The sequence below is a fragment of the Martes martes genome (genome assembly GCF_963455335.1).
Source record: "Martes martes genome assembly, chromosome: 1".
NCBI classification, from domain to species: Eukaryota; Metazoa; Chordata; class Mammalia; order Carnivora; family Mustelidae; genus Martes; species Martes martes.
Window position 1 is genome coordinate 216457217 of NC_137888.1, and position 22560 is coordinate 216479776.

Below are 22560 nucleotides of genomic sequence, written 5' to 3' on the forward strand. Positions count from 1 at the left end.
GCGCGGCGCGGGGCGGTGCGCGGGGCGGGGCCTGGCGGGGGCGGGGCGGCGCGCGAGGCGGGGGGCGGAACATGTCTCCCGCCGCAGGAAGATGAGGCAGCGGCGGCGGCCGCGGGCGTAGCGGGCCGGACGGAGGCCAGCGACGCGGGCGGCGGGCAGCGCGAGCTCCGCACACGCCGCCTCCGCCAGCGCCCCGGCCGCGCACGGGCCCCGCGGGGCGGGCCGCGGGGGGAGGGCCGGGCCGCGCGCCGCCGCCGCCGCCCACGCGCGACCCTCGGGGGCCCGGCGCGGCGCCCCTTTGTCCGGGGGGGGCCGTTCATGCCGCCGCCCCCCGCGCGCTGCGGGCCCGGCCGCGCCGAGCAGGTGAGCACGCCGGACGCGGCGCCCGCGGCTTTGTGCGAAGTCGGCCCGCCCCCTCCCCCCGCGGCCGCGGGCCGGGACCTCGGGGCGGGGGCGCCGTGCGGGGAGCGTCCCGCCGCGGCCCGGGCGTCATTGTTCTCCAACTTTCCGCGCCCCCCGCCCTCCGGGCCGCACTTGGCGAAACTTTGCGGCGCGGCGGGCGGGGCGCGGGCGCGGGCGGGGGCCCCTCCGCGGGCGCCGAGTTCGGAGGGGGCGGGGAGCGTCCTTTTGTCTGGCGGGGAAGGTGCGGCGGCGCGGCCCGTGGCGCAGGTTGGGGCCGGCCGGCGGGGGGGCCGCGGCGCGAACATCTGCTGCGCGTTAGCGCGGCCCGGGGCGGCGGCGGGCCCGCTTCAAAGGCTCCCGGGCCGCCGCCTGCATCGGCCGCGGCGGGCGGGGCGGGGGTGTCGGGGCCCGGGGCGGCCGCTCGCGGCGCCGCCCCCTCCTTCCGCGGCGGGCGCCGGCCCGGAGCCCTGCGACGGCCCCACGGCCCCGCGCCTCGGGCCGCCCCGGAGTCGGTCTCGGCCGCCCCGCCAGAAAGTGCGGTTTCGGGCCCGACGAAGTCAGTTTCGCACGCCCGCCGGGGGAGGGGCGCTGGCCCGGCCGCGTCCCCCCCGCCCCGCCCCGGGCTGGCCGAGCGAGCGGGGGCTTCTCGGGCTGCGCCCTGGCTCCCCCCGCGCCCCGCAGCCCCCGCGTGGGAGGGGGCCGCCGCCGCCGCCGCGGAGCCGGGGACCCAGGCCGGAGCGTGCGCGCTCGGCTGCGCTCCGCGTCCCCGGGGCAGGGGGCGGCGGGCCCGGCAGGTGAGCCTCCGCCCGCGCTCGAGAACGGAGGCGCCTGCGGCCGGGCCGGGGAAGCCCTGCTTCGGGGACACCCCAGCCCACTCCGGAGCGGCAGGCGAGGGATGTTTTCAAAGTTGCTCAAAAATAATTCCCGGATACATCGTGACAATAAAGCGAGCTGGGGGCGGTTTTTTCTCCGATCCGAGCTGGGTTGTTTTCTTTGCGGGGGGAGGGGGTGAGGGGTGAAGGGGAGCTTAGTAGGCAGGTCCCTGCGCCGGGCGCCCTCCTCCCTTCCCGTGCGGACTCGGGAAGACCGTTGAGCCGTACTGAAGCTTGTTTTTAGCTTTGAATTTGGGGGCGACCTACTTCTCAACAGGCTATGACAGCTGTTGGGGGGCGGGGGTCATGACATTTCCCGTGGGATGGGGCCTGGGCTGCCCTCCCTCCTCCGTGGCGGTGGCACGCCTGGCGGGGCTGCTGTTGGGAAGGAGAGATTGGGGGGGGAGGAGGGCGGGTTCTGGCACATTGGGGAAGGGACCACTCCCACCCTCCATCCCGTTTGAAATTTGCAATCTGACTCCCTGGTGGTCTTGGAGGACTTTAGGGAATGTGTATTTGCAGACATCCCTCTTGCCCCCACAGTGTTCAAACTCCCTGAGGGCTCTGGGGAGAGGTCTCTAGGGGCCCAAAGCAGGGAGTTCTGGCAGCTCTGTCCCCCCCCCCCCGGGGGTCAGGAAGGGGCTCCTTCTGGGAAGACCCAAGCCCTCAGGGCCGTCAGAAGAAGGGCTCTCCCACTCCCCATCTGTCCATCTCTGCCACCGTCACTCAGACCTCTTCTTTGCTCTCCATTTCCCCGTGTGTCCGTCCCCTCCTCTGCGGGGCCGTCTCTAGGCCTGAGGTGCCGCCCCTGGGCCCTGGAGGATGAACCAGCCACAGAGGATGGCGCCGGTGGGCACAGACAAGGAGCTCAGTGACCTCCTGGACTTCAGCATGGTAAGCTGGGGCCCCACCTGGGTGCCGGCCTGCGTCTCCAGGCTTCCTGGGGCAGAAGCATCTGCCAGAAATACCCCAACAGTCCAGAGCCAGACCTCAGACTTGGCTGGGTAGAAGGGTCCCTGGTGGGAGGGGGCTGGAGGATTTGGGGTGCAATGGGGCACGTGGGCTGTGGGCCAGCAGTGGCCTTGGTCTCTTGATCTGGAAAGTAGATGTGATCAGGCTTGTGCATTGGCGTGGAGGTAAGGAGGAGGAAGGAAAGAAAAGCACCCAGGACCGAGATGATCAGTATGGGGCAGAGAGCGTGGCCAGTGAGGGTCCCCACCTCAGTGACTCAGCCACATGGCGGCTGGCGTGATGGGTGGTCAGGAGCCAGGGGGCCCGGGCAGGAGGCCATGGCAGATCTCGGGAGTGTGGGCGTCTCCAGGCAGGTGGGAGCTGCCACTGTCCCTCCCATGAGTTCTGGTGCTCCAGGGGCCCCCCAGTGCGTGGCTCCCGCCTGGCTGGACAGAGCTCTCGGGAGGCTGCTGGCTCCCGGGCCTCACGCAGCTCAGCCGGGCCCCGGGGGTGGGAGCGGCGGCCTCAGTGTGCTCATCTGTACAGTAGGTCATGTGCCACCAGCGTGGGGTGGTCCGTGTGCCCTCTGGGTGCCTGCAGCCTGCTATGAACACTTCCCCAAGTCCTGCTCCGGCCCCTCCGCAGGAAGCGCTCTTGGGGTTTGAAACGTTTGGGGGGAGGGTGCTCTCAGTCTGAAGTTCACCCCCCACCAGGAGGAGGCTCAGGCCGCTGAGGCCTGTCGAAAACAAAAGTCCCCAAACCGAAACGACAGCAGCCGTCCTGTGGAAAAACACAGCCCCCGGGACAGAGGGCTCCGGCTCCGGAAGGGCCACACTGGTATTTCTGAGCCATTTTTAAGCCCCATTTTATTTTTGCTTCCCCGGCTGAGTAACCCAGAGTGTGGCTCGCTTGTTTTCTTGTTAAACCGACAGGTCACGGGCTACTGAGCTGGAACAGACGGGGCGGGGGGCGGGGGGGGGGAGGCTCGCCTCTTCTGGCCGAGAGCTTTGAACCCTCGTTCCCCCATCCCTTCGAACATCTTCTCCGCCCCAGTTCCAAACCCGTTCCACAGATGAGGAAATTGAGGCTGAGGGGTGAGGTGCCCTGTGTCTTCTCTCAGGCGCACCCAGAGCTGCGTTTCCATTCACCATCCTTGTCACGAGGAGAGAGGCCTGGTCTCGTTCCGGGGCTCCGAGAGCTCGGCCGCCCCTGCCGTCCTTCCTTAGCGGCTGCCTCGCACCTGCCCCAGAGAAACCCGGTGCATTTGTCTTCTCATCAGCTTGGGTTTAGACCGAGCGCGGCTCGGGAAGGGTAGTGCTCGCTGGGGCCAGGTTCCCGTGCAGGAGACGCCGCTCTCTCGGGACAGCGCAAGGGAACAGCTTGGCCGTGGCGCTAAGGGCTGCCGGGCCCTGAATTCTCCGAGGGGGGAGAGGAGGCTTGTCGGGGCACGGAGGGCACGTGGGCTCTGAGCATGGGGGGCGCCTGCGGGACTGGCTTTCGGTGTCCCGTGTGGTCAGGGCTCTGGGTTCCTCTCACAGAAGAGAAGGCCGATGCTGCGGGGCGGTAGGGGCGTGTGGGGACTGACAGGGCCCAGTGCCCCTTGTGGGTGATGCCACGCAGCACAGCGCCTGGTACCCGAGGGGACAACACAAAGACTTGGAATGCGGCCCTCCCACCCCCAGGGGCTTGGCTCCCGACCCCCAGGCCCGGGGTCCAGTGGGTTCTGGTCGTGGCTCGGCCAGCCCCTCCCTCGGTGCAGGCCTCCGCTGCCCCCGTGGGCCGGGACCCCATGTGGGAGAACAGGGCCCTGGGGAGGCTGGGCCAGTTGAGCGAGCACAGCCACGCCCCAAGCAGGGCTGCAGACCCAGTGGGAACCTGCCTCCCGCCGGGCTCCCCGCCTCCCATGAGCTCCTGCTGCCGGCCTGCGGTGGCCAGGTGAGCACGTGGCCTGTGTGGTCTGTGTTTCCCTCCGGTAGGACGGGGCGTGGGGACATGGTTCCCCTTCCTGGGATTGTCCGAGGGCTGGTGACACGGCCCCGGGAGTCCCGCACACAGGGTCCGTGTCCTCACCTGGGTGGTGGTGGGGGCTGGGGGTGTCAGCAGCTCCCTAGTGAGCCCCCGGCCCCGATGGTGGCCACCCTAGCCGGAATCTAAACCTGGATTCCGGGGGCAGGGCCCGGATGTGTTTTGTTTTGTGTGGCAAAAGGGTTTGTTGGTGTTGGGTTTTCTTGGCTAATGCCGCTAAGCTGTTTAATCCTGAGGGACTTAACAGGGTGGGTTTGGGTAAACTGGGGCGGGGCGGGGGTGGTTGGCCACACGGCACCCAGGACAACCTCTCAGTCACCTGTTGAGGGGGTGGGCACCGCCTTTCCCGGGTCTTTCCAGCTTCCTGGGGTTCCGGGTCTCAGTTTCTCCTGAGGGGCAGGTGTGATAAGGGCCCCCAGACAGCCATGGAATACAGAATCTGGCACGTGGGGGACGCTTGACCCAGGTCACCCTCCTCCCATCCCAGTGGCGGGGTGGCGCTGGCCTCCCCACGTGCCTGCCACTCAGGGCTCGGGGCACGCAGGGCGGGGGAGACTCTGGCCTGGCGAGGGGCCTGTGCACAGTCCCCCTTGTTGCCGGCCCCCCGGAGCAGTACTCTAGTTTTTTAAAGCTGGAATTTAAGGAAAGTCTCGTATGGCGTCTGAGCTCAGGTAGAAGGTTTTCAGTGCTGACGCCAGTTACTTGGCTGCGAACAGCCGAGTTGTTTTTTCTGTTAACACTTAAGTTCTGCACCCGGTGTGTGTTCACACTCATGACCTCAAGGTCAAGAGCTGCCCATTCAGCAGCGTTGCCGGCAGCGGGCTGGGCTCCCTCGCGCGCCGTGTAGCCCCTTCTCTGCCTTTCTGCCTGGGGTCTCCCGTGCGACGGTCCCCCAGTCAGAGCTGTGTCCTGACTCCACGTTCCTCTCTCTCCCCGTACAGATGTTCCCCCTGCCAGCGGCCCACGGCAAGGGCCGGCCCACCTCCCTGGCTGGCGCCCAGTTTGGAGGCTCAGGTAGGACCTTGTGGCTCAGGGCAGCGGGTGGCTGGTCAGGCAGCAGGGCAGGGGGGAGGCAGTCACAAAGCGGAGGTGGTTGGGGACCGTCTACAAGGAGGTGCTGTTTGAGCGGAGACATGCGAGGCGTCCAGGGTCACGGGCACAGCCCGTGCAGAGTTCCTGCAGCAGAGCCGGTGCTGGTGTGTTGGAGGAGGAGCGTGAGGGAGTGGGGGGTAGGGAGGGGGGAGCAAGGAAGGTCCTGCAGGGCCTTGGGGTCTTAGCTTTTACCCCGGGGGGGTGGGAGCCCTTCCGTGACTCTGGGATTTGGGATAGAAGGGTTTGTCTTGGAGTTGTCTGTAAGTTCCCTGGGGTATCTAGTGTGTTCTGGCTGGGGGAGGAGGGGGTTTTTCAGGGGTGGGTTGTGCTCAGACACCCCCCGCAAGGGGAGGGACGTTGTGTTACGTCCGCTCCCCTCCCCATGCTGGCCTTCCCCTGTGCCTGAGGAAGTGGCCGCAGGGTGGACCGAGTCGTCTCTGAACTGTGGAAATCCCCACAGGCCATCCTGCTGCCTCCCCCAAAAATATCTCCCAGGAGCTGGGGTGCTGCCCTTTGTCTGGCTTGGGCAGAGGATCAGGCCCTGGGGGTCTCTTCAGAGGAGGTGGCGCGGGCGTTCCCTGGTCTCCCCGGGCCTCTGCCCCAGGGTCTTTCCTCCTCCAGTGCCCACCTGGGGCCGGCAGGCCGGAGTCAGAGCCGCAGCTCCTGGGGAAGGTGCCGTTTCCAGCCCTGCCCTGATCACTTGGGATGGGGACAGGGTGTGCTGGTTCCAGCCTGGGAGGCCCCTGTCCTGGGTCTGCAGCCGGGGACCCTCACCCAGGTCCGTTCGAGCCGTCAGCACCAGCCCGAGCCTGGGTGGCTGGGGACATGGGACCGGGAACCCGAGGACCGGAGCTGAAGGGCTCCTCCTCGCTGCCACTCCAGGCACGAGACACTGTGTCGCCTGCATCAGGCGGCAGGCCCGCGAGCCTCTTTCTTCACCTGTAAAAGGGCTCGTGCCTGTGGCCGGCGGCTGCTTCCGCGAGCCGGCGGCCGTGAGGGCTTCGGAAGCTGGAGGGGGGCGCGTCCCGGAGGAGCCCTCCTGGCCCTGCCGTGAGGTCGCAGTCTTGGGCGCGGGCTTGGCCCTTCGTGGGTTCTCCCTGCTCTGAGCTCGCTTCCCCCCCCTTCTGCTCGGCGGGGCTGGTCCTCGGCAGGTGGGCCCGGGAAGCTCCGCTGGGGGGGCTCCCGGGCGCTCGTGGGCCCCGCCAGCCTTGGGCCTCCGGGCCGGTTGGCCTCACGCGTCCTGGTCTCCGTCACGTCCCCGAGTCAGCTGCTCTCTTGCAGGCTCCCTGCGCGTGGGCCGTGGCTCCGCGGGCGGTGTGGGGGGTCTGCCTGGCCCTCGCTCCGGCAGTGGCGGGGGGGGGGGGGGACCTGGAGCTGCGCGCGCCGGGGGTTGCCCGGTTTGCGTCTGGGTCGGAGAACGCTCCGGAGGAGGAAGCTTCCCCGTGCGTGCTCTCCGGAGACCGTGAGCCTCAGAGCCGGGTGACGGCCTGTGGTCTGCCAGGGACCGCGGGGTCCGAGGCCACCGGACACCAGCAGCCACACGTGGACGGGCAGAGGACGCTTTCGTCTCTGCAGCTTTCTCACTAGAAGTGTGAACGAAGGGTGTGCTTGGGGCGAAATCCCTCCGTTCGGGACTCCATCGACGACCCGCTCAGCCAGGACCGGGCGGGGGTCCCGTGGAGGTCAGCTCCGCGAGCGCGCTTCTCCGGCCCAGCGCCTTCTCCGGTGCAGGTCGTCATGCGTCTCCTCCCGCTGGACGGATGACAAGGACTGTGCCGTTTCTGGGGGCATTTAGGTTGCTCATCGTGGGTGGTCACCTTTTCGAAAGTTCGTTGGCCGTGAGCTCTTCTTCTGATGAGTTTTCGTTACTGTCTTGAGAAAATGCACCCCCCACCCCCGGCCCCTCTTCAGAATTGACCGTCTTCTTTGGAATTGTCTTGGATTGCTAGGAAGAGACCCGTAGAAGGAGGTCAAGGGCACCCCTCCCCGAGTCGTGACCCATGCGCCCATAGCCTGGGAGCCAACCTTGGTTAGCGTCCAGATGTGGTTCAGATCTTCTCTGTCCTGTGCGCGCGCCGTACGGCTCACGTCTGCTTGTGTGTTGGGGGGTCTACACGCTTGTCTCACGGCTGGAGCGCCATTAGCCCGTGACCACGGTCCAGGTGCCGACCTGTCCCTGCCCGCCGCCTCTGTCACACCCACCTGCCGCCCTTCATCCCGGCGGCCGCTGACCGACTGTTCTCCAGCTCTAGCGTTTTGTCCACTTGAGAACGTCAAGGACGCTGAAACCGCGCAAGACCGCGGAACCTCCCGAGATCGGCTCCTCGCGCTGAGCGGGGCTCCCTGGACACCCGTTGCGGGTGTCGGCGGTATCTTCCCGTCACTGCCCGGTGAGCTTCCGGCAACAGCAGCGCCGGTCCCGACCGCGGTCTGTCTCCGCTCTCAGCGAGCTCTGCGTTCCAGGCACCGAGCCTGGGTCGTGGGAGTCGTGCGCCCTCACAGGGTGGGGAGTAAGCGAGAGGATCGTTGCCGTCGCACTTTGTGACCGTCGTGGGTGAGCCTGGGCGGCTCCAGGCTGCGCTCTCTGCCGCCGTTCCCGGCCACGGGCTCCTCCCCTTGGAAGGTGCTTGTCTCTTGTGATCTGTGCTGCGGCTTTTTTATTTTATTTTTATTTTACGTATGGCTTGCTAACGATGAAGGTTTTTAGTTGGTCTTAACCTTTCGTGGGTTACACATTTACGCTGTTGGGTCTTTCTGCTTGTGGCATCCTGGCCTTGGGGCCGCTCCGGAGAGCCCCCGGGAGTCCTGGGACGCTGCTCGTTCCGCAGCACAGGTGGGAGGCTCTCGAGGGCCGCTGCTGCCTGGTACCTGAGGCCGAGAAGTGAGGAGGGCGTGGGAAGAGACGCCGGAGGGCGGAGGGCACAGTGAGCAGAGCAGGGACAGGAGGAACAAGCCAGAGGGCGAGGATCTTGGCCGTGGAGCGATCGCGCGTGCGGCGGTTCCCTGCCGAGTTCACGCGATGCGCTCTCCTGGGGGCTGCCCTGAGCTCTGTCGGCACGGCTGGGAGCAGGCCCGAAACCAGGGCTCGTGGGGGCACTTGTCCTCGCTAGAGCCTGTGTCCGTGAGAGGCCGCACCCGCGGTGGTGGTCACCGGGGAACGTCTAACACGGGAGGAGAAGACAGCTCGAGTGCGAGCTGTAGCTGGGGAGAACAGGGCCGTAAAACCAGGAAGAAAGGGCCAAAGAGTAGAACAAAGTAAGAAGCCTGACCACTGGGAGAGCTCGGGATCCTGTGCGTGAGTGGACGCGGCCCGTGGAGCGGACCGAAACGGAGCCGAGGGGTCCGGGCCGAGCTGCGTGGGGCGGGGGGGGGGCGCCTCCTGGGGTGCCAGATGGCCGTGAAGTTCTGTCCTCCTCCCGCCTTTGCGCCTGCGCCTGCCGTGGTGCCCGGGGGTAGCAGCTGCGTGGTGTGTCCTGCTCCTGCCCCGCTGTCCTTCCACGGGGTCCCCCACCCGTTCCGACGCGCGATTCTGGGCTGCGGTCTGGGCGCTCTCACCACGGCCCCGCCCCGGTGGCAGGCTCTGTAGGGATGTGTCACGGTGTCGACTGTGTAGCTGACTTTGGGAGGAACCGTCCATCTCCACCGCACTGTTTCCTGAGGCCAGAACCCGGTTTTCCTCCGTTTGTTCAGGTTCTTTGTCTTGACCTGTGTGGTTTCGAGGAGAAACTATGGAAACTGAGGTGCGAGGTCCTTGGTTTTTCTGCGGTTCCATTCTGCTCTGTCCTGCAGCCTCCAGGGAGGGGGCCGTGGTCCAGGGCCTTCTCCGTCCTGTTGGCCTCCTGACATCCCTTCCGTGTTCATGTTCTTCCCTTGGCTTGGTTTTCCAGCTGACCTGTCCAGCCGCCCTTGGGCCGCTCACCTCCCACGTCCTGTGCAGATGCCGTGTGCCTTTCCGCAGTGGCCGAGGTTTCTAGAACCGCAGGCGTGTGCTCCTGGGCTTGTCAGACCCATCAGTGGGACCGGGCCTGACGCGCGTGGTCGCCTGGAGGTCCCTCCTGCCGTAGGTGTGCGTGTATCTCACCCACGGCCCTTCCCTCGGGCCCCACGCGGCATCCACCACGAGCGTGGTCTCAGCTTTCCTTCGCCGCCACATCCTGGTACTGTCCCCAGGACCGGCCCACTCTGGCCCGGTGTTGTGCCCGTGGTCCCGAGTCGCGTGGGCCAGGGCTTCTGTGGGTGACCTGCACGCTCTGGACCCGGCTCTGGGGAATGGTCTCTGGCGTGGGGGACCCGGCCCGCCTCCCTGTTCGCGTCCGAGCCCCTTTCTCCCTGCAGTGATGCCTGTCGCGACTTTGTCCGCGCCTCTTTTCAACTCTGGCGTGGTCTGCGGAGAAAACCCTTGGTCGGGACACACAGTGACGTGGCCGGCGTGGGCTTCAGCGGCTTCTGGAGTCCCCTGTCCCTGTTGGTCAGGAGGCGGAGTCCACGCCTCGGTTCTGCGTCTGGCGGCTTTCCCTGTCCGTTCTCTGCCCGAGGCTCCGCCGCCTCGATCTCTCTCGCTCACCGTCCTTCCGGGGAACAGCGGAGCAGGCGTCCGGTCACACTGGCGCGCGTCCGTCCAGCTGCTCCTCTCTCTCCGACTTCTTTCCAACTTGTGGCAGGTGGTTTGAGTTTGACCCTGGGCTGCGGGCCGGTGTGCTTGCGGACCTCCGCTCGGGGCCTGGGGTCGCAGGGCCCGTGTTTCTGTCCCGTTGTGTTCTCGGGGGCCGTGGCCATCCGTTATCTTTTAGAGATACTTGATGTTTCCTTTTAAAGAGTGTTCTCGTTGAGTCAGGTTCCTTAGGAGAGTCCTGATTCCTAGGAGGGGGCCAGCGTCTGTCCGTCTCGTGTCGAGGTCGAGGGTGCAGAGCCGCGGCCCCGAGGAGCCCCCTGCGCACCCCCAGGGCTTGTGTGTGCCGGGGGTGGGGTGCTGGGTTACAGGACTCCCGGAGCTCAGGTCAGTGGGGCTGTCTCCATCCGGCCTGTCCTCTGTGAAGCCCCCCCCACCCCGACGGGGCTCTGGTCGTGGACATCCGACTTCTCGCTTGTGTCGCGTGCCGTGTGCGTGTGGCCTCCCGAGGTGCCCGGCCACGGCCATCTGCACGCTTCCTCGCCGCCTCGCGTGGGCCGCGTGTTTTCCTGAGCAGGTTTAGGGGGTCCGTGCTGGTCCACAGCCCTGCTGGGGGTTCTCTCGGGTCTTAAGTAACACGTGTGAACCTCCTGACGTGGCCTTCCCAGCCCCCAGGAGCAATCAGACGTCCCTTCCCTGCCTGACAGACTGCCCTCGTGGGGAACGTTTCTCGGTGAGAGTCTGGGCACAGTGGTTACGGGGGGGCCCGAGCGGCGACCCGGCCTCTCCCCGCTCCCGCTGTTGCTTCGTCTGCAGAACGGCAGGGCGGCCGCTGCGGCTCGCCAGCCCGAGGGCCCGTGCCCCCGGCCATCCTCGATGTCAGGACACGTGTGCGTCTCTCATCCCCTTCGTGTTCTTGTCCCTTTTCCTCAGGTTGTCCGCGGGCTCGGACACAGGCCGTCAGCTGCACAGGCTGAGGGGTTAGGCCAGGTCTTGGCTGCGCGTCCTCCGGGAGCCCCGACCGTCCCCGCCGCGTGGGGGGCGCCCTTGCCACGTGGCCGCCCCGCAAGCCGCTGCCTCGGTTGCTGCCCGTCCAAGTCTCCTGTGCGTTGATGGGGCTGCCGCTCGGCTTGCGTTTTCTGCTTTCTCACTCTCTCTCTCTCAAGTCTCTTCTGCTCCCAGACTCCCTTAAGGGTGCCCAGCGGCTACCGCCTCGGGTGGTCTGTTTGCGGGATACACCCCAAATCCAGGCCCCCCGTCCACGTTTGGCACCCCTGTGTGTCTTTGTCTTCTGTCCGTTCTTGCCTGGAAGCCCCGGGTTGGCGTCTGGGCTCACGTCGGGGGCGGATCCTCCGCTCCCCACACTCGGCTTCCACGCGGGCCCCCAGAGCCTGAAGCGGGTCGGGCGTCTTCCTGAAGCTTGCGGGATGGGGGAGGGAGGGCGCCCTCCGCAGCGCAGCCCCGCGGCCCCGGTCCTCTGTGAGTTACCACGTGCGTGTGGGACCCGCCTCACACGGGGCTGGCTCTGCCCCCCGGGAAAGTCCAGGTTGGGGGTCCTCCTGCTCTCGGAGGGGTGGGGTGTGGCCTCCACGTGCCTCCTCTTCCGTCTCCGATCTGCTTGCTCTCGGGTCGCGCGGGGGCCTGCTGTCCTGTCCCCACGCTCGGGCGGATGTGCCCGGGGTCCTGGGCCTGCCCCGGCACCTGTCTCTTGCGTCCTGCCGGCGACGTTCTCTTACCCACTTCTTTTTTTTTTTTTTTTTTTTTAAGATTTTATTTATGTATTTGACAGGCAGAGATCACAAGCAGGCAGGGAGGCAGGCAGAGAGAGAGGGGGAAGCAGGCTCCCCACTGAGCAGAGAGCCCGATGCGGGGCTCGATCCCAGCACCGTGGGATCATGACCTGAGCCGAAGGCAGAGGCTTAACCCACGGAGCCCCCCAGGCGCTTCCTCTAACCCGCTTCTGACCCTTTTCGCTGTTCTGGTCGCAGCCAGGTCTGGAGAACTTAATAAACTCTGAAGCTGTGCCAGCCAGACAGGGCAGCGTTTTTGCGCGCGAACAGAAGGCAGAGGATAAAGCAGAGAGGCGGGGGTACGGGCCGGGCGGGCTGAGTGAGCCGGGGCTCAGGGCACGGCCTGGTGTGCCCCTGCGGGTTTTGAAATGGTACGGGAATGTCAGTGTCGACACCCAGGGCGCCTGGGAGGCTCAGCCGGATGAGCGTCTGACTCTGGTTTTGGCTCAGATCCTGATCTCGGGGTCGCGGGCTCGAGCCCCACATCGGGATCCACACTCAGCACGGCGTCTGCTCCAGAGTCTCTCTCTCAGCTCTGCTCTCCCTCAAATAAATCTTAAAAAAAAAAAAAAAAATAGTTAACCTTGAAGTCCCAGGAGGAGAGCCCCGCGGAGGAAGGGCTGCCCCCACGTCCACACTGGCGACGATCGTGACCCTCCGCCAGACCTCTCGTGCCACCCCCAGCGGGTCTCCCTGACGCAAGCCCGCGGTTTGGGGGCGGTTGATGGTGAGCGGGGAGAGCCAGAGAGAGAGTTGGTCTGCGTGGTGTCCGGCGGCCGCCCGATGGTCCTCAAGGAGGAAAGAGTTCCGTGAGCGTCTGCCCAGTGGTCGTTCTCCAACATTCTCCAACGCCGGGTTCCGATGCCGTCTTGGCAACTATAGCGGTGGCTTCGTTTCAGTCGTTCGCTTCTGGGCCTACGCTGTCCGGCACAGCCACCATGGGCCACAGACGGTCACACAGAAGCGGAAGGTCCTTCCAGCCGCCACGCACACTGGCCACGTCGATAACGAGAAGCTGCGCGAGGTGGGGGTGGGGCCGGCAGGCAGGGTGGCCCCGCGGAAGCCCTCGTGGAGACGGGCCCGTGGGGCAGGTCCGGCGAGGGAGGGAGGCCTGGACGTTGCCAAGGCTGTTTCTGGGGGGCCAGCCCTGCGTGGGCCATGCTAAGAAGACCCAGAGGACCCTGGGCTGGGAAGGGACAGGAAGGCGACAGCCCCCGAGGAGGGCGAGGAGTCAGCGGGTGTGGGGACTGACGGGGCAGAGTTCAGGACGTGCGCAGCGGGGGTCGCTCCTGGATTAGGGCTGGTCAGGGATGAGCTGGGGGGTGAAGGGTGGTCGGTGCCCCAAGGGCTGTTGGGGGGGCGGAGCCACGATTTGTGGCAATGGGGTGGGGAGGGGAGAGCTTCCTCGAGTTCCCTGGGTCTGGAGCGTGGGAGAAAACCCCACACGGTGGGGGATGCTGCTGCAGGACGACGCAGGGACGGCGCGGGGGCCAGGGAAGACAGGCTCTGACCGGCCGGCACGGGGGAAGGAGGGCAGACCGCTCTGGGGATCTAGCCGGGCACCTGGGGGAAGGTGCACTCACAGAGCCGGGCTCATGACCACCTGGGCTTTGCCTGCCCTGCGGTGTAAGCCCAGCCCTGGTGCCTGGTCCCTGGTCCGGGTTGCTTCATACGGCGCTGCCAGCTTCAGGAATCTTCCTTCCTCCTGGGGTTGGCCGAGCTGCCCCACGGAGGGCCGGGTGCGGCTGCTCGTCGGCCCTGTCTTCGGGGAACAAGCCGGCGCGGTCGCAGAGCAGTAACCCTCTAGGAAAGCGGGAGGCGCAGGAGGTGTCAGAGGGCTTTGGGGGGGCCGCCGTGGTATCTGGGCTGCCGTTGCCGGCGGAGGACGGGTCACCAGTGTCTGTGGGGGGACCCCCTCTGAGCCCCCTTGTCTTGGGGTAAGGCCTGCAGGGGAGGGGCCCGGGCCTCGTGGAGGGCGGGCTGCTCACCCTGCGGCCTGGTCCTCCATCCCCATCGCTGCCAGGGGCAGGTGCACGGCTCCTCCCCACCCCACCCCCCCTCTCCCCGGCCCCGCCGAGCCCTTGGGCTCTGCCCTGTGTGGGTCCTCGCAGAATGCCCGCCGCTTTGGCCCAGCCCGGCCGGGCCTGGCCCCCACTTCTGCCCCAGGCAGCCTCCCACTGCCGCCAGAAACACGCCCTCTGGGGAAGAAAGGCGTGAAAAGATTGCATTCCAACGGCTGTGTTTGGTTCTATTAGAACATTTTAATTAGAACATGATCAAGGAACGTTATGAATATTTATAATGGTTATTAAAATGTACGATTAACCGGTGGGGGGGTTAATAACAGTGAGTGGGGTGGTGGGGGAGGGGCCGTCCCTAGTTTTGACATCTCGAGGGGAGGGGGCCAGTGAGAGTTTCCCCAGAAAGGGAAGCCAGCAGCTTGTGGGGGCCCCCGGGTGCCCTTCACACAGGGGTAGGCTGTGGGCGCCCAGTTAGAGTTGCCCTCAGACATGGTCTGTTGTGGTCTTGGCTTGTGGCCTGCCTGCTAACCTTGGCGGGGTCGTGGCACCTCCAGGGGCACGTTGTGGGGGGCCGCTCCAGAAGGAGAGGGGTAGCAGGCAAGCAGGTGTAGAAGGAAAGGGAGGCTTTTGCTGCTGGTATATTGTCCAAGGTGACCCCCACCTCACGGGCTACTACTCTATGCCCTAGTGTGGATTCTGCAAACCTGGTGGCAAATGCCGGCTGGACTCTGGGACCGCAGGGGCCCCCGCCAGGTGCACACAACCCCCCCCACCCCCGCTCAGGCAGCCCCCGGCTGTAATCATGGTGGAAATTTTTGATTAGAAAATAAAATCTAAATGTGGCATATGAATATTCATTAGATGTAGGGATTAATACGCATAATTGTGCAAATCAGACAGCAATTAAACACTAGTTTGGGGGGACAGTGATTGACACAGAAGCATTGCAGCAGCATGAAGTTTGGGAGAAGTTTCCGATTAAGATGGGGGTGGGGGTGGGCCGGCCCAAGGGTTCTCGCCGGGGTTCCCGCTGCCTCCCCGGAGTCCGGCTGCGTGGGGTCATGGCATGGTCGAGGGGCTGGGGACAGGTCCCTCTCCCCCGGCCCTGGGCTGACTTGGGGCTTGCAGAGTGTGGTGGTGGTTCACCCTCCTGTTCCAGGGGAGAGAAACAGGGGACAGAGGGCCGGGAGCCCAGGCCTCCCCACATGTGTTTGTCAGGCCACGTGGTCTTGCTGCCTCCCATGGACAGGGTAGAGCCCGGCCCGGGAAGGCTCTGTGCCTCCTGGCTGGGGAGTCCTGGGTGGTGTCTGGACTGTTGGGGGAGATAAGGGTCCCACCCTGCCCCACCCGGAGCTCCAGACCCTGATCCTCTGCCCTGCGGGTTAACCCCCGCTGCACCATGGGCCTCTCCTCGCTGGGGCCCCTTAACCCCAAAGGGGCTGCCGGCTTGGGCCTGGAAGGTAGTGGCAGCTGAACTGTTGCTGCAACGAAGGAGGGGCTCTGCCTCCTGAGTTGTCAGGGATGGGAAGGGAGAGACACCCACTTCCCGAGACCCGAGCTTTCACGGTGCCCTCGAGGGACTGAGCCTGGTACAGATGCCCCCAGTCCCTCGTGGTCAGCACTAGGCTGGGGGAGAATCGAGATGCTGCAGGGAGGAGGCTGTGAGAGGGCTCGGCCCAGGATGGGCGTCATGGCTGGGGCTTTGATGGACGGGTAGGAGTTTGCTGGCAGAGGTAGCTAGTAGAATTGCTTTTTGAACTGCAGGCTTGAAGGTATACTGAGTGCCAGGGTGTCTGGGGTGCTTCCCACAAATGGTAGCTGTTGGTCTTGTTTTTCAAGATTTTACTGTGAGGGCACCTGGCTGTTTCTGTTGGTTGAACGTCTGCCTCCTGCTCAGGTCATGATCCCAGGGCCCCAGGATCGAGCGCCGCGTCAAGAAGTCTGTGTCTTTTTCTGCATCTTTCTTTGTGTTTTCTGCACAAATAAATAAAACCTTTAAGGGAAAAAAAATTTTATTTTTAAGGAACAGCTATACCTAACGTAGAACTCGAACTCACAGCCCTGAGATGGAGAGCTGCGCGCTTCCCGACCAGCCCGCCGGGTGCCCCCTGGCAGTTTAGATAGGCGCAGAGTGAGTGCCGGGCAAGGGCAGGCAGGCAGGCTCCAGGGCTAGGCTGGGTCAGGAAGGGCCCGGGCTTCTCCCCGAACTGCCGGGAGCCACAGCTAGCTTGGGAGTAGGCTGGGGGTGGGGGGTGCCCTGACTCTCTTCTGTTGCCTGCAGGGCTGGAGGACCGGCCCAGCTCGGGCTCCTGGGCCACTGGCGACCAGAACAACTCCTCCTTTGACCCCAGCCGGGTAAGGAGCCTCTGTGAGGCCTGAGACCTGGGTTTCCCTTCTCCGGGGTGGGGGATACATGGGAAACAGGCTCACAGGGGAAGGCAGAGGCCGGCCTGGTCTCCTGGGCCCAGAGGTGCAGGCGCAGGCCCCGACTCGGGCGCTCACGGGCGTGCCTGCCTCCTGGAGCCCGCGTCCCCAGCCCCGCGTCCCCAGCCCCGTGTCCCCATCCCCCTCACGGCCTTTGCCTTCACAGACCTACGGTGACGGCACGCACTTCAGCGAGCCCCACGGCAGCCTGTCTTCGTCCACATTCCTGGGCCCCGGGCTTGGAGGTGAGTGTCCGCACGGCCCCGGCCCCCCACCCCATGCTCCCCTGTGGTCCTCAGGGTGTGGGGCGCGAGCCCCTGCGCTTTGGCGGGCTCCCCCAGAGCACAGGGCGTGGGTGGTCGTGGCCTGCTGCCTGCGGGAAAGCGGGCTCGGGAGGCCTGTCAGCTCAGGGGACGGTCCCAGCCAGGCTGGGCGCTTCTGAGGGGGGCTGCAAAGGTCAGGGTTCGGGCAGGCTGGCTTGAGTCCCTCCCACCGGGACCCAGGTGAGGACTGTCCCTCCGGAGCCTCAGCGTCCTGACTGTGAGACCCTCACAGCGTTTTCCGAGTGGCACGTGGTAAGGCCTCGCCCAGCTCCCGGGCCCGGCAGCCTCCCCTACCTGCAGTCGGGCCTGTGAGGCCCGGCACGATGGGACCTGCCAGGGCCCCGTGGCTTGTGGGGGCGCGTGAGCGCGTGCTCGTGAGGGTCCCTGGGACTGGGTGCCCGGTGGGAGCTGGGCCGGCGTGCGTGGCACCAGGGACAGCCTGTGTGGTGGCAGTTTGTGCCCGTTTCCCAGACCAACAGGGTGAAGGCCGGTCCCGCATGTGGCCTGGGGTGGCCGGTGCACCTGCGGGGGGTCTGCTTCCTTCTGTCTGGTTCCTTCCTCCCGCTTCTTCCTGATGTGGGCAGTTTCCCACGGCCGGGCCTGGTCAGCAGGGCCCAGAGCCCAGCTGGGTCCCAGGCCTGCCCTGGGGCGCCCAGGCCTGCCCGGCAAGCTGGCGGGGAGGTGGGCACAGTGCAGACCTCCCCGGGCCGCTCTGGGCCCCAGCCTGCTCTGGCTCCCCGGGAGGTCCCGCTGCTGTGCAGGCCCGGCACACGGATGCCGGTCCCTGCTCTGTGCCCACCGGGCTCGCGGGCGACACGGGGTTCCCTCACGGAACCTCCATTTCCTCTTGGTCAGGTCCATCCTGCGTCTCAGGAGGGCCCCCTGTGGTGTCTGCTGTGTATCGCGCCTGAACCCCAATACCCCATTCCTGCAGGGGGAGCTGAGAGTCTGGGAGGGGAAGCCACCTTCCTGGGCGGAGCCTGGGCCTGTTGTGGGGTGGGCCAGTCTCGCTGCCCATGCTGACCCCAGGAGGAAGGAAGCACGGACGCCAGAACCTCCCCACCCCCCTCCGCCACCGCTGTTCACTCTCTGGACGGGGCAACCCTCCTCTGGCCTCTGGCCTCTGGCCTCGGTGGTCCTTCCATGCGCCCAGCATTGCCTGCCCCGAGGGCTCATGGGAGGCAGGACTAGGGGCACCTTCTGTGGGGCCTTGCCCCCCATCCCCCAACAGCACCTGCTCCAAGAGCTTAGTCAAAATTGTAACTTCACGATAAAGAAACCGGGAGACTTCCTACCCTAGTTTGGCAGTAATTCTGGTCAGTTGGCGGAACATCTGGATGCCCCTCTCTCACGGAGGCTCCTGACAGCCCCCCCCTCTGGGGACACCAGCACCCGGCTGGACCCTGATTGAGCCAGGGACTCTGCTTCAGGGGAGGCTAGACCCAGGCATCCATCTATACTGGGGCTGCTGGGCAGGCTGCGTCCCCACAGGCCCCTTCTCACCCAGGGGTGTCACGTGCTTGCTGATGAGCTAGCCGCTGGCTGGGTCCGAACCTCATCGGTGCACGGGACCCCCAGCCTGTCCCTGGGACCCAGCCCCCTGGGGAACAGATGCCTCGCGACTGTGAATGGAGGAAGGGGAGGGCAGTGTCCGTCGCTGCTGTCCTACCTCGCGGGTTGTATGGGGACCCTGGTGGTTTGCTGAGTCTCCTGAAGGTCCTCCTGGGGCAGCGTCTGTCCCGACTCCTGCTCGTGTCCCGGGCTGACGGGGAGACCGACATCCCAGAGGCGTTCTCTCGTGTTGTGCACTGATAGAGTGCCCACTGTATGCTGGTGTGGGCCCGGTGCCGGGGCAGCCTGTTGGGACATGCTGTCCCCGGGGTCAGCCCCCAGCAAGTCTTTCCTCCTCCAGGCAAGGGCAGCGAGCGGAGTGCATACACCACCTTTGTGAGAGACGCGGGTGTTGGCGGCTTGAGTCAGGTGAGGCCCACGTGGGAGGCCAGGGCCCCGGGTCTGCTGATCCTGCTGACCCCAGAGCGGGGGCTGCGGTCATTTGTCTGCCCAGCTGCCTTTCCACTTGGGATTGTCATCCAGTCCGCAGCAGGCTCCCTGGGCCAGGCTGTCCGGCTGCTTGTGGACAGGGCAGGGGGGTTGCTCGGGAGGCCACGGCCCCCGTGCCACGGCTCCTAGACTTGGGGCCCAGGCTGGGGGTCGCCATGCACAGCGGGGGGGGCCTGAGAGACATGTGCCCACTCCCGAGTGGCAGGCAGGGCCACAGAGGCCGGCCTGGTAGCTCTGAGGCCCTGCCCCCTACTGCCCCTGCTGGTCCTAGGTGCCCCCCTGCCTGCCCTCCCAGGCAGCCCCCCCCATGGTCGCCCAGCACAGGTGAAAGTCTCCGCATGCTGACCCAGCTGGGAGGCTGTGGGGGCAGGTGGACAGCAGCCGGCACCGTGGCCCCTGCCTGCAACTCCTCGGTGCAGCTAGGCCTCGTGCCGGGGGTGCCACCCGTTTGCACGCCGTGTCACGTAGGAGCATGGCACTTGTGACAGCTGAGCGCCAGCCAGGCCCAGGGCACCCTCTCTGTGTCCACGGCACCTGTGCCCGTTCTGCAGACGGGAAGGCTGAGGCGTAGGACTGCCCTTGGCTTGGACCCCAGTTGTTTCTGCCCTTGAGGAAAGGAGGCCTGTTTCAAACTAAGATATGCAAAGTTAAACTATTTACTTTAAAAAAAACAAAAAAAGGTTGAGCACGGAGTGAGCCCAGCGGGTTTCTGTGGCGCCTGGACGCGGGCTTTGCATGCTGAGCCCCTCAAGTGGGGCTGTGGGCTTGCGGCAACAGTCTTGCTTCTCCACCTTCATTCAGAAGAACCGTGTGGCTTGCGGTCGGTTGCGTCTCAGAGGAACGTCCGAGCGGAGCAGGGAGGGAGCTCCCGCCGAGGGTCCCTGTCGCCCTCACGAGGGTCCAAGCGGGGCCTGTGCACTGGCGTGTGTGCCGGCAGGACGGGCCGGGGAGCGGGGCCGGGTGCCCACCCGCCGCCCTGACGACCGCCCCCTCTTGCCCCCTCTCGCCCCCCCCAGGCCGGCTTCCCGCCCAGCGAGCTGACCCTTGGCAGCCCCGGGCCGCTGTCCCCTTCAGGCCCCAAGGCTGGCGTCCAGTATTACTCCTACCCCGGCCACGGTCGGCGCAGAGCCGCGGAGAGCGGACTGGGTGAGTGGGGCGGGCGGGGCGCAGGTGCGGGGGGATGGGCCCCCGCGGAAGTACCAGCTCGGGGTCCCGTGCGCTCCAGGCCCGGAACCTGCATGGCATGTGCCCGGCTCAGTGGGGACTGTTAGCTCTGGACGCGGGTCTCGCCCGCCGGAGGCTCGTGGCCTTCTCACACTTGGGAACCCCCGCCAGCACCTCCGGCTGCACTGGGGGGCGTCTTAAACGGCAGCATTCCCCACGACACACAGACATGCAGAAACATGCTCGGTGGCCCTTGAGGAGGACTCCGGGTTCCAGAACGAGAGGAGAGGCCTTGCCTGGTCCCCCTCCGCTGGGCCACGCGTGTTGGTGTCCGAGCGGCTGCAGAAGCCCAGCGGGTTGAGATTTGGGGTCCCTGAGTTGGGGGAGGCGTGGCTGTGGGGGCGCAAGGAGGGGCCCCTGCAGACCCCCCACCCGAGCTCCGCCCTCAGACCCATGCACGTGGGCCTGCGACCTCCTTCCAGTCGTGTCGTTACCAGGGAGGCTCGGGGGGGCTCTTCTCCCCCAGCCCTTCCCTCCGCGCCCCTGGCTGGGTGGGGCGGGTACCAGGCAGGCCCGGCGGGCTCACTCCTTGCTCCGCACAGACTCGCAGCCCAAGAAGGTCCGGAAGGTTCCGCCGGGTCTCCCGTCCTCGGTGAGTTGAGTGGCCCACAGACCAAGGGTCCAGGCTCAGGGCCCTCTCCACAGGGGGTGCGCAGCGTGGCCGTGGGGGGAGGCGCTGGGCTGTCTGTGACTTCTGCCGAAGCCGTGGCTCTGACCCGGCCAGCAATGAGGGCGCCTGGGAAGTTCCACTTTGGGTCTAGCTCAGATCCCTCTTAGAAGAGGGCCCGATGTTCTCTGTGGCCAAGGCACCTTGGGAACGGTGTGATGGGCTCCTGGGAGCGGGAGTGGGTTGGAAGCGCCCTGGGGGTCCGGTTCAGGGGGTCCCCACCCCAGCGGCCTGGCCCTTGGTGCTGGGCCAGGAGGGGCTCACCGCACCGCACTCCGGTGATGGAGTCACTGGGAGAAAAGGCTCTTTGCTGGGATCCCTGGCCCGGCCGCCCTCTCTGCCTGGCTCCCGTGCCGCCCCCTGTGGGCTGACCCACGCTGACCCCAGTTCAGGGTCGGGGCGGGGTGCAGCCGGGAAGTGCGGGTCGGGCTCTTTGAAGATCTGCTGCATGACGTCCTCGAGCCCTGCTTCCCCCGTCTGAGCCCCCAGCCCAGTTCCCTGGAGCATCAGAGCTGAGCCCCCCCAGACCTCCCCGCTTCGGCTCCTGGAACTCGTCTGCCACCTTGCTGGGCTGCTATTCCTCCAGGCCCAGCCCCTGCGCCCCACCGTCTTCTGTGGTCAGGGCTGGGGCCCTCGGGGGTTCTAGAACGGGGGAACGGGGAAGGGGCAGGGCTGGGGGCATCAGAGCTGGGCTCGGACGGGTCGGGAGGAGTTGACTGGTTGCAGGAGGGGGACGGTGTCCTTGGTCCGGCGTCCAGTCTGCAGAGGCCTCGGGAGCGCCAGGCTGGAACTTGGTGCAGGGGCGGGATGGGAGGTGGAGGGTAGAGAAGGAGCGGGAGAAAGGATCCCCCGGAACCTCCGGTGCCGGCCGGGGGAAGGGTCAGAGCACACAGAGTGAGGGGCTGGTGGCTGGAGGGCAAGGCTGGGGATGGGCGCCCCCGTCACACTCGGGCCCCTCCTGCCTGACCGCCCTTGCCCGTCTGCAGGTGTACCCGTCCAGCTCAGGTGAGGACTACGGCAGGGACAGCACCGCTTATGCACCTGCCAAGGCCCCCGGCAGCGCCTATCCCCCCCCCTTTTACATGGCAGGTGCGTGGGGGCTCACCTGAGACGGCTGGGGCTGCGGTCCCTTGGCCTCCTCTCACCATGCGCGTCTCCACAGATGGCGGCCTGCACCCCGCGGCCGAGCTCTGGAGCCCCTCCGGCCAGGCGGGCTTTGGGCCGGTGCTGGGTGGGGCCTCGTCGCCCCTGCCCCTCCCGCCAGGCAGCAGCAGCTCTGTCGGGGGCAGCGCGGGCTTCGGCGGCCTGCACCAGCACGAGCGCATGGTAGGTCTGCGGGACGGGCAGCGGTGGGTGTGCGGGCAGCACCCTCAACGGACCCCCGTGACCCCGCTCCCCCCCACAGGGCTACCAGCTGCACGGGACGGAGGTGAACGGCGGGCTCCCAGCCGCGTCCGGCTTCTCCTCGGCCCCCGCAGCCGCCTATGGCGGCGTCTCCAGCCACACGCCCCCCGTCAGTGGGGCCGACAGTCTCCTGGGTACTGACCCCTTTACCCCCCTTCCGGATGGGGCCCTTCCAAGCTTGAAGCCTGGCTGGGTGCGGGGGTTGGGCCCTCATCACTCCCGTCCTTCCCCTCCTGGGCCTGCCCTGCATCAGGCCCTGCGGGCCACGTCCAACGTCTGGAAATGGGCCTTCGAGGAATGGGTCCCCATTATTCCGTTTGGGGGAAGAGCAGATTCTCCAGGGGAAATCGCTCACTCGGGTCCTGCCGCCTGCCTGCCTGTCCCTAGAGCCACCGTGGTGGCAGGTGGCAGGACTCCAGGCCATTCCCAGCTGGAATGGGGCTGCCCCGTGCTGAGTGAGGACGTCCACGATAGGCAGCTGGGGCACCGGCATCCAAGCTGGGCCTGGGGGCGGGGGAGGCACTGTCCCTGAGCTCGGCTTCTCCTCTCTTCACCCCCCCCCCCCAGGCTCCCGCGGGACTACTGCTGGCAGCTCTGGGGATGCCCTTGGGAAGGCATTGGCCTCGGTGAGGCGTGGGACATGGGGTGGCCGGCGGTGGCTGGGCTGGCAAGTGCCCGAGGCTGGCCCCTGACCC

At 66.5% G+C, this 22560-nt stretch overlaps 1 protein-coding gene across 18 annotated transcripts in view; it reads left to right on the top strand.

Moving 5' to 3' along the window:
* The first annotated feature begins 244 nt into the window (after positions 1-244).
* The window catches only part of TCF3 (transcription factor 3), a 31242-nt gene continuing 8926 nt past the window's right edge, over positions 245-22560 (top strand). For 17 of the 18 annotated variants that reach the window (XR_013966748.1, XR_013966749.1, XR_013966750.1 and 14 more), the window contains exons 1-12: positions 245-363; positions 2067-2168; positions 5192-5264; positions 16044-16117; positions 16353-16431; positions 18422-18489; positions 19587-19716; positions 20337-20386; positions 21448-21550; positions 21624-21787; positions 21867-21999; positions 22433-22491. Coding sequence is in view for 7 of the 18 variants with exons in the window: in XM_080802385.1 (XP_080658511.1) it covers positions 2097-2168; positions 5192-5264; positions 16044-16117; positions 16353-16431; positions 18422-18489; positions 19587-19716; positions 20337-20386; positions 21448-21550; positions 21624-21787; positions 21867-21999; positions 22433-22491 (1005 nt within the window). In the remaining 11 variants the exon portion in view is untranslated. Of the gene's footprint in view, positions 364-2031; positions 2169-5191; positions 5265-16043; positions 16118-16352; positions 16432-18421; positions 18490-19586; positions 19717-20336; positions 20387-21447; positions 21551-21623; positions 21788-21866; positions 22000-22432; positions 22492-22560 lie in introns of those variants that run through there. The other variant, XM_080802389.1, reaches the window with a different exon arrangement.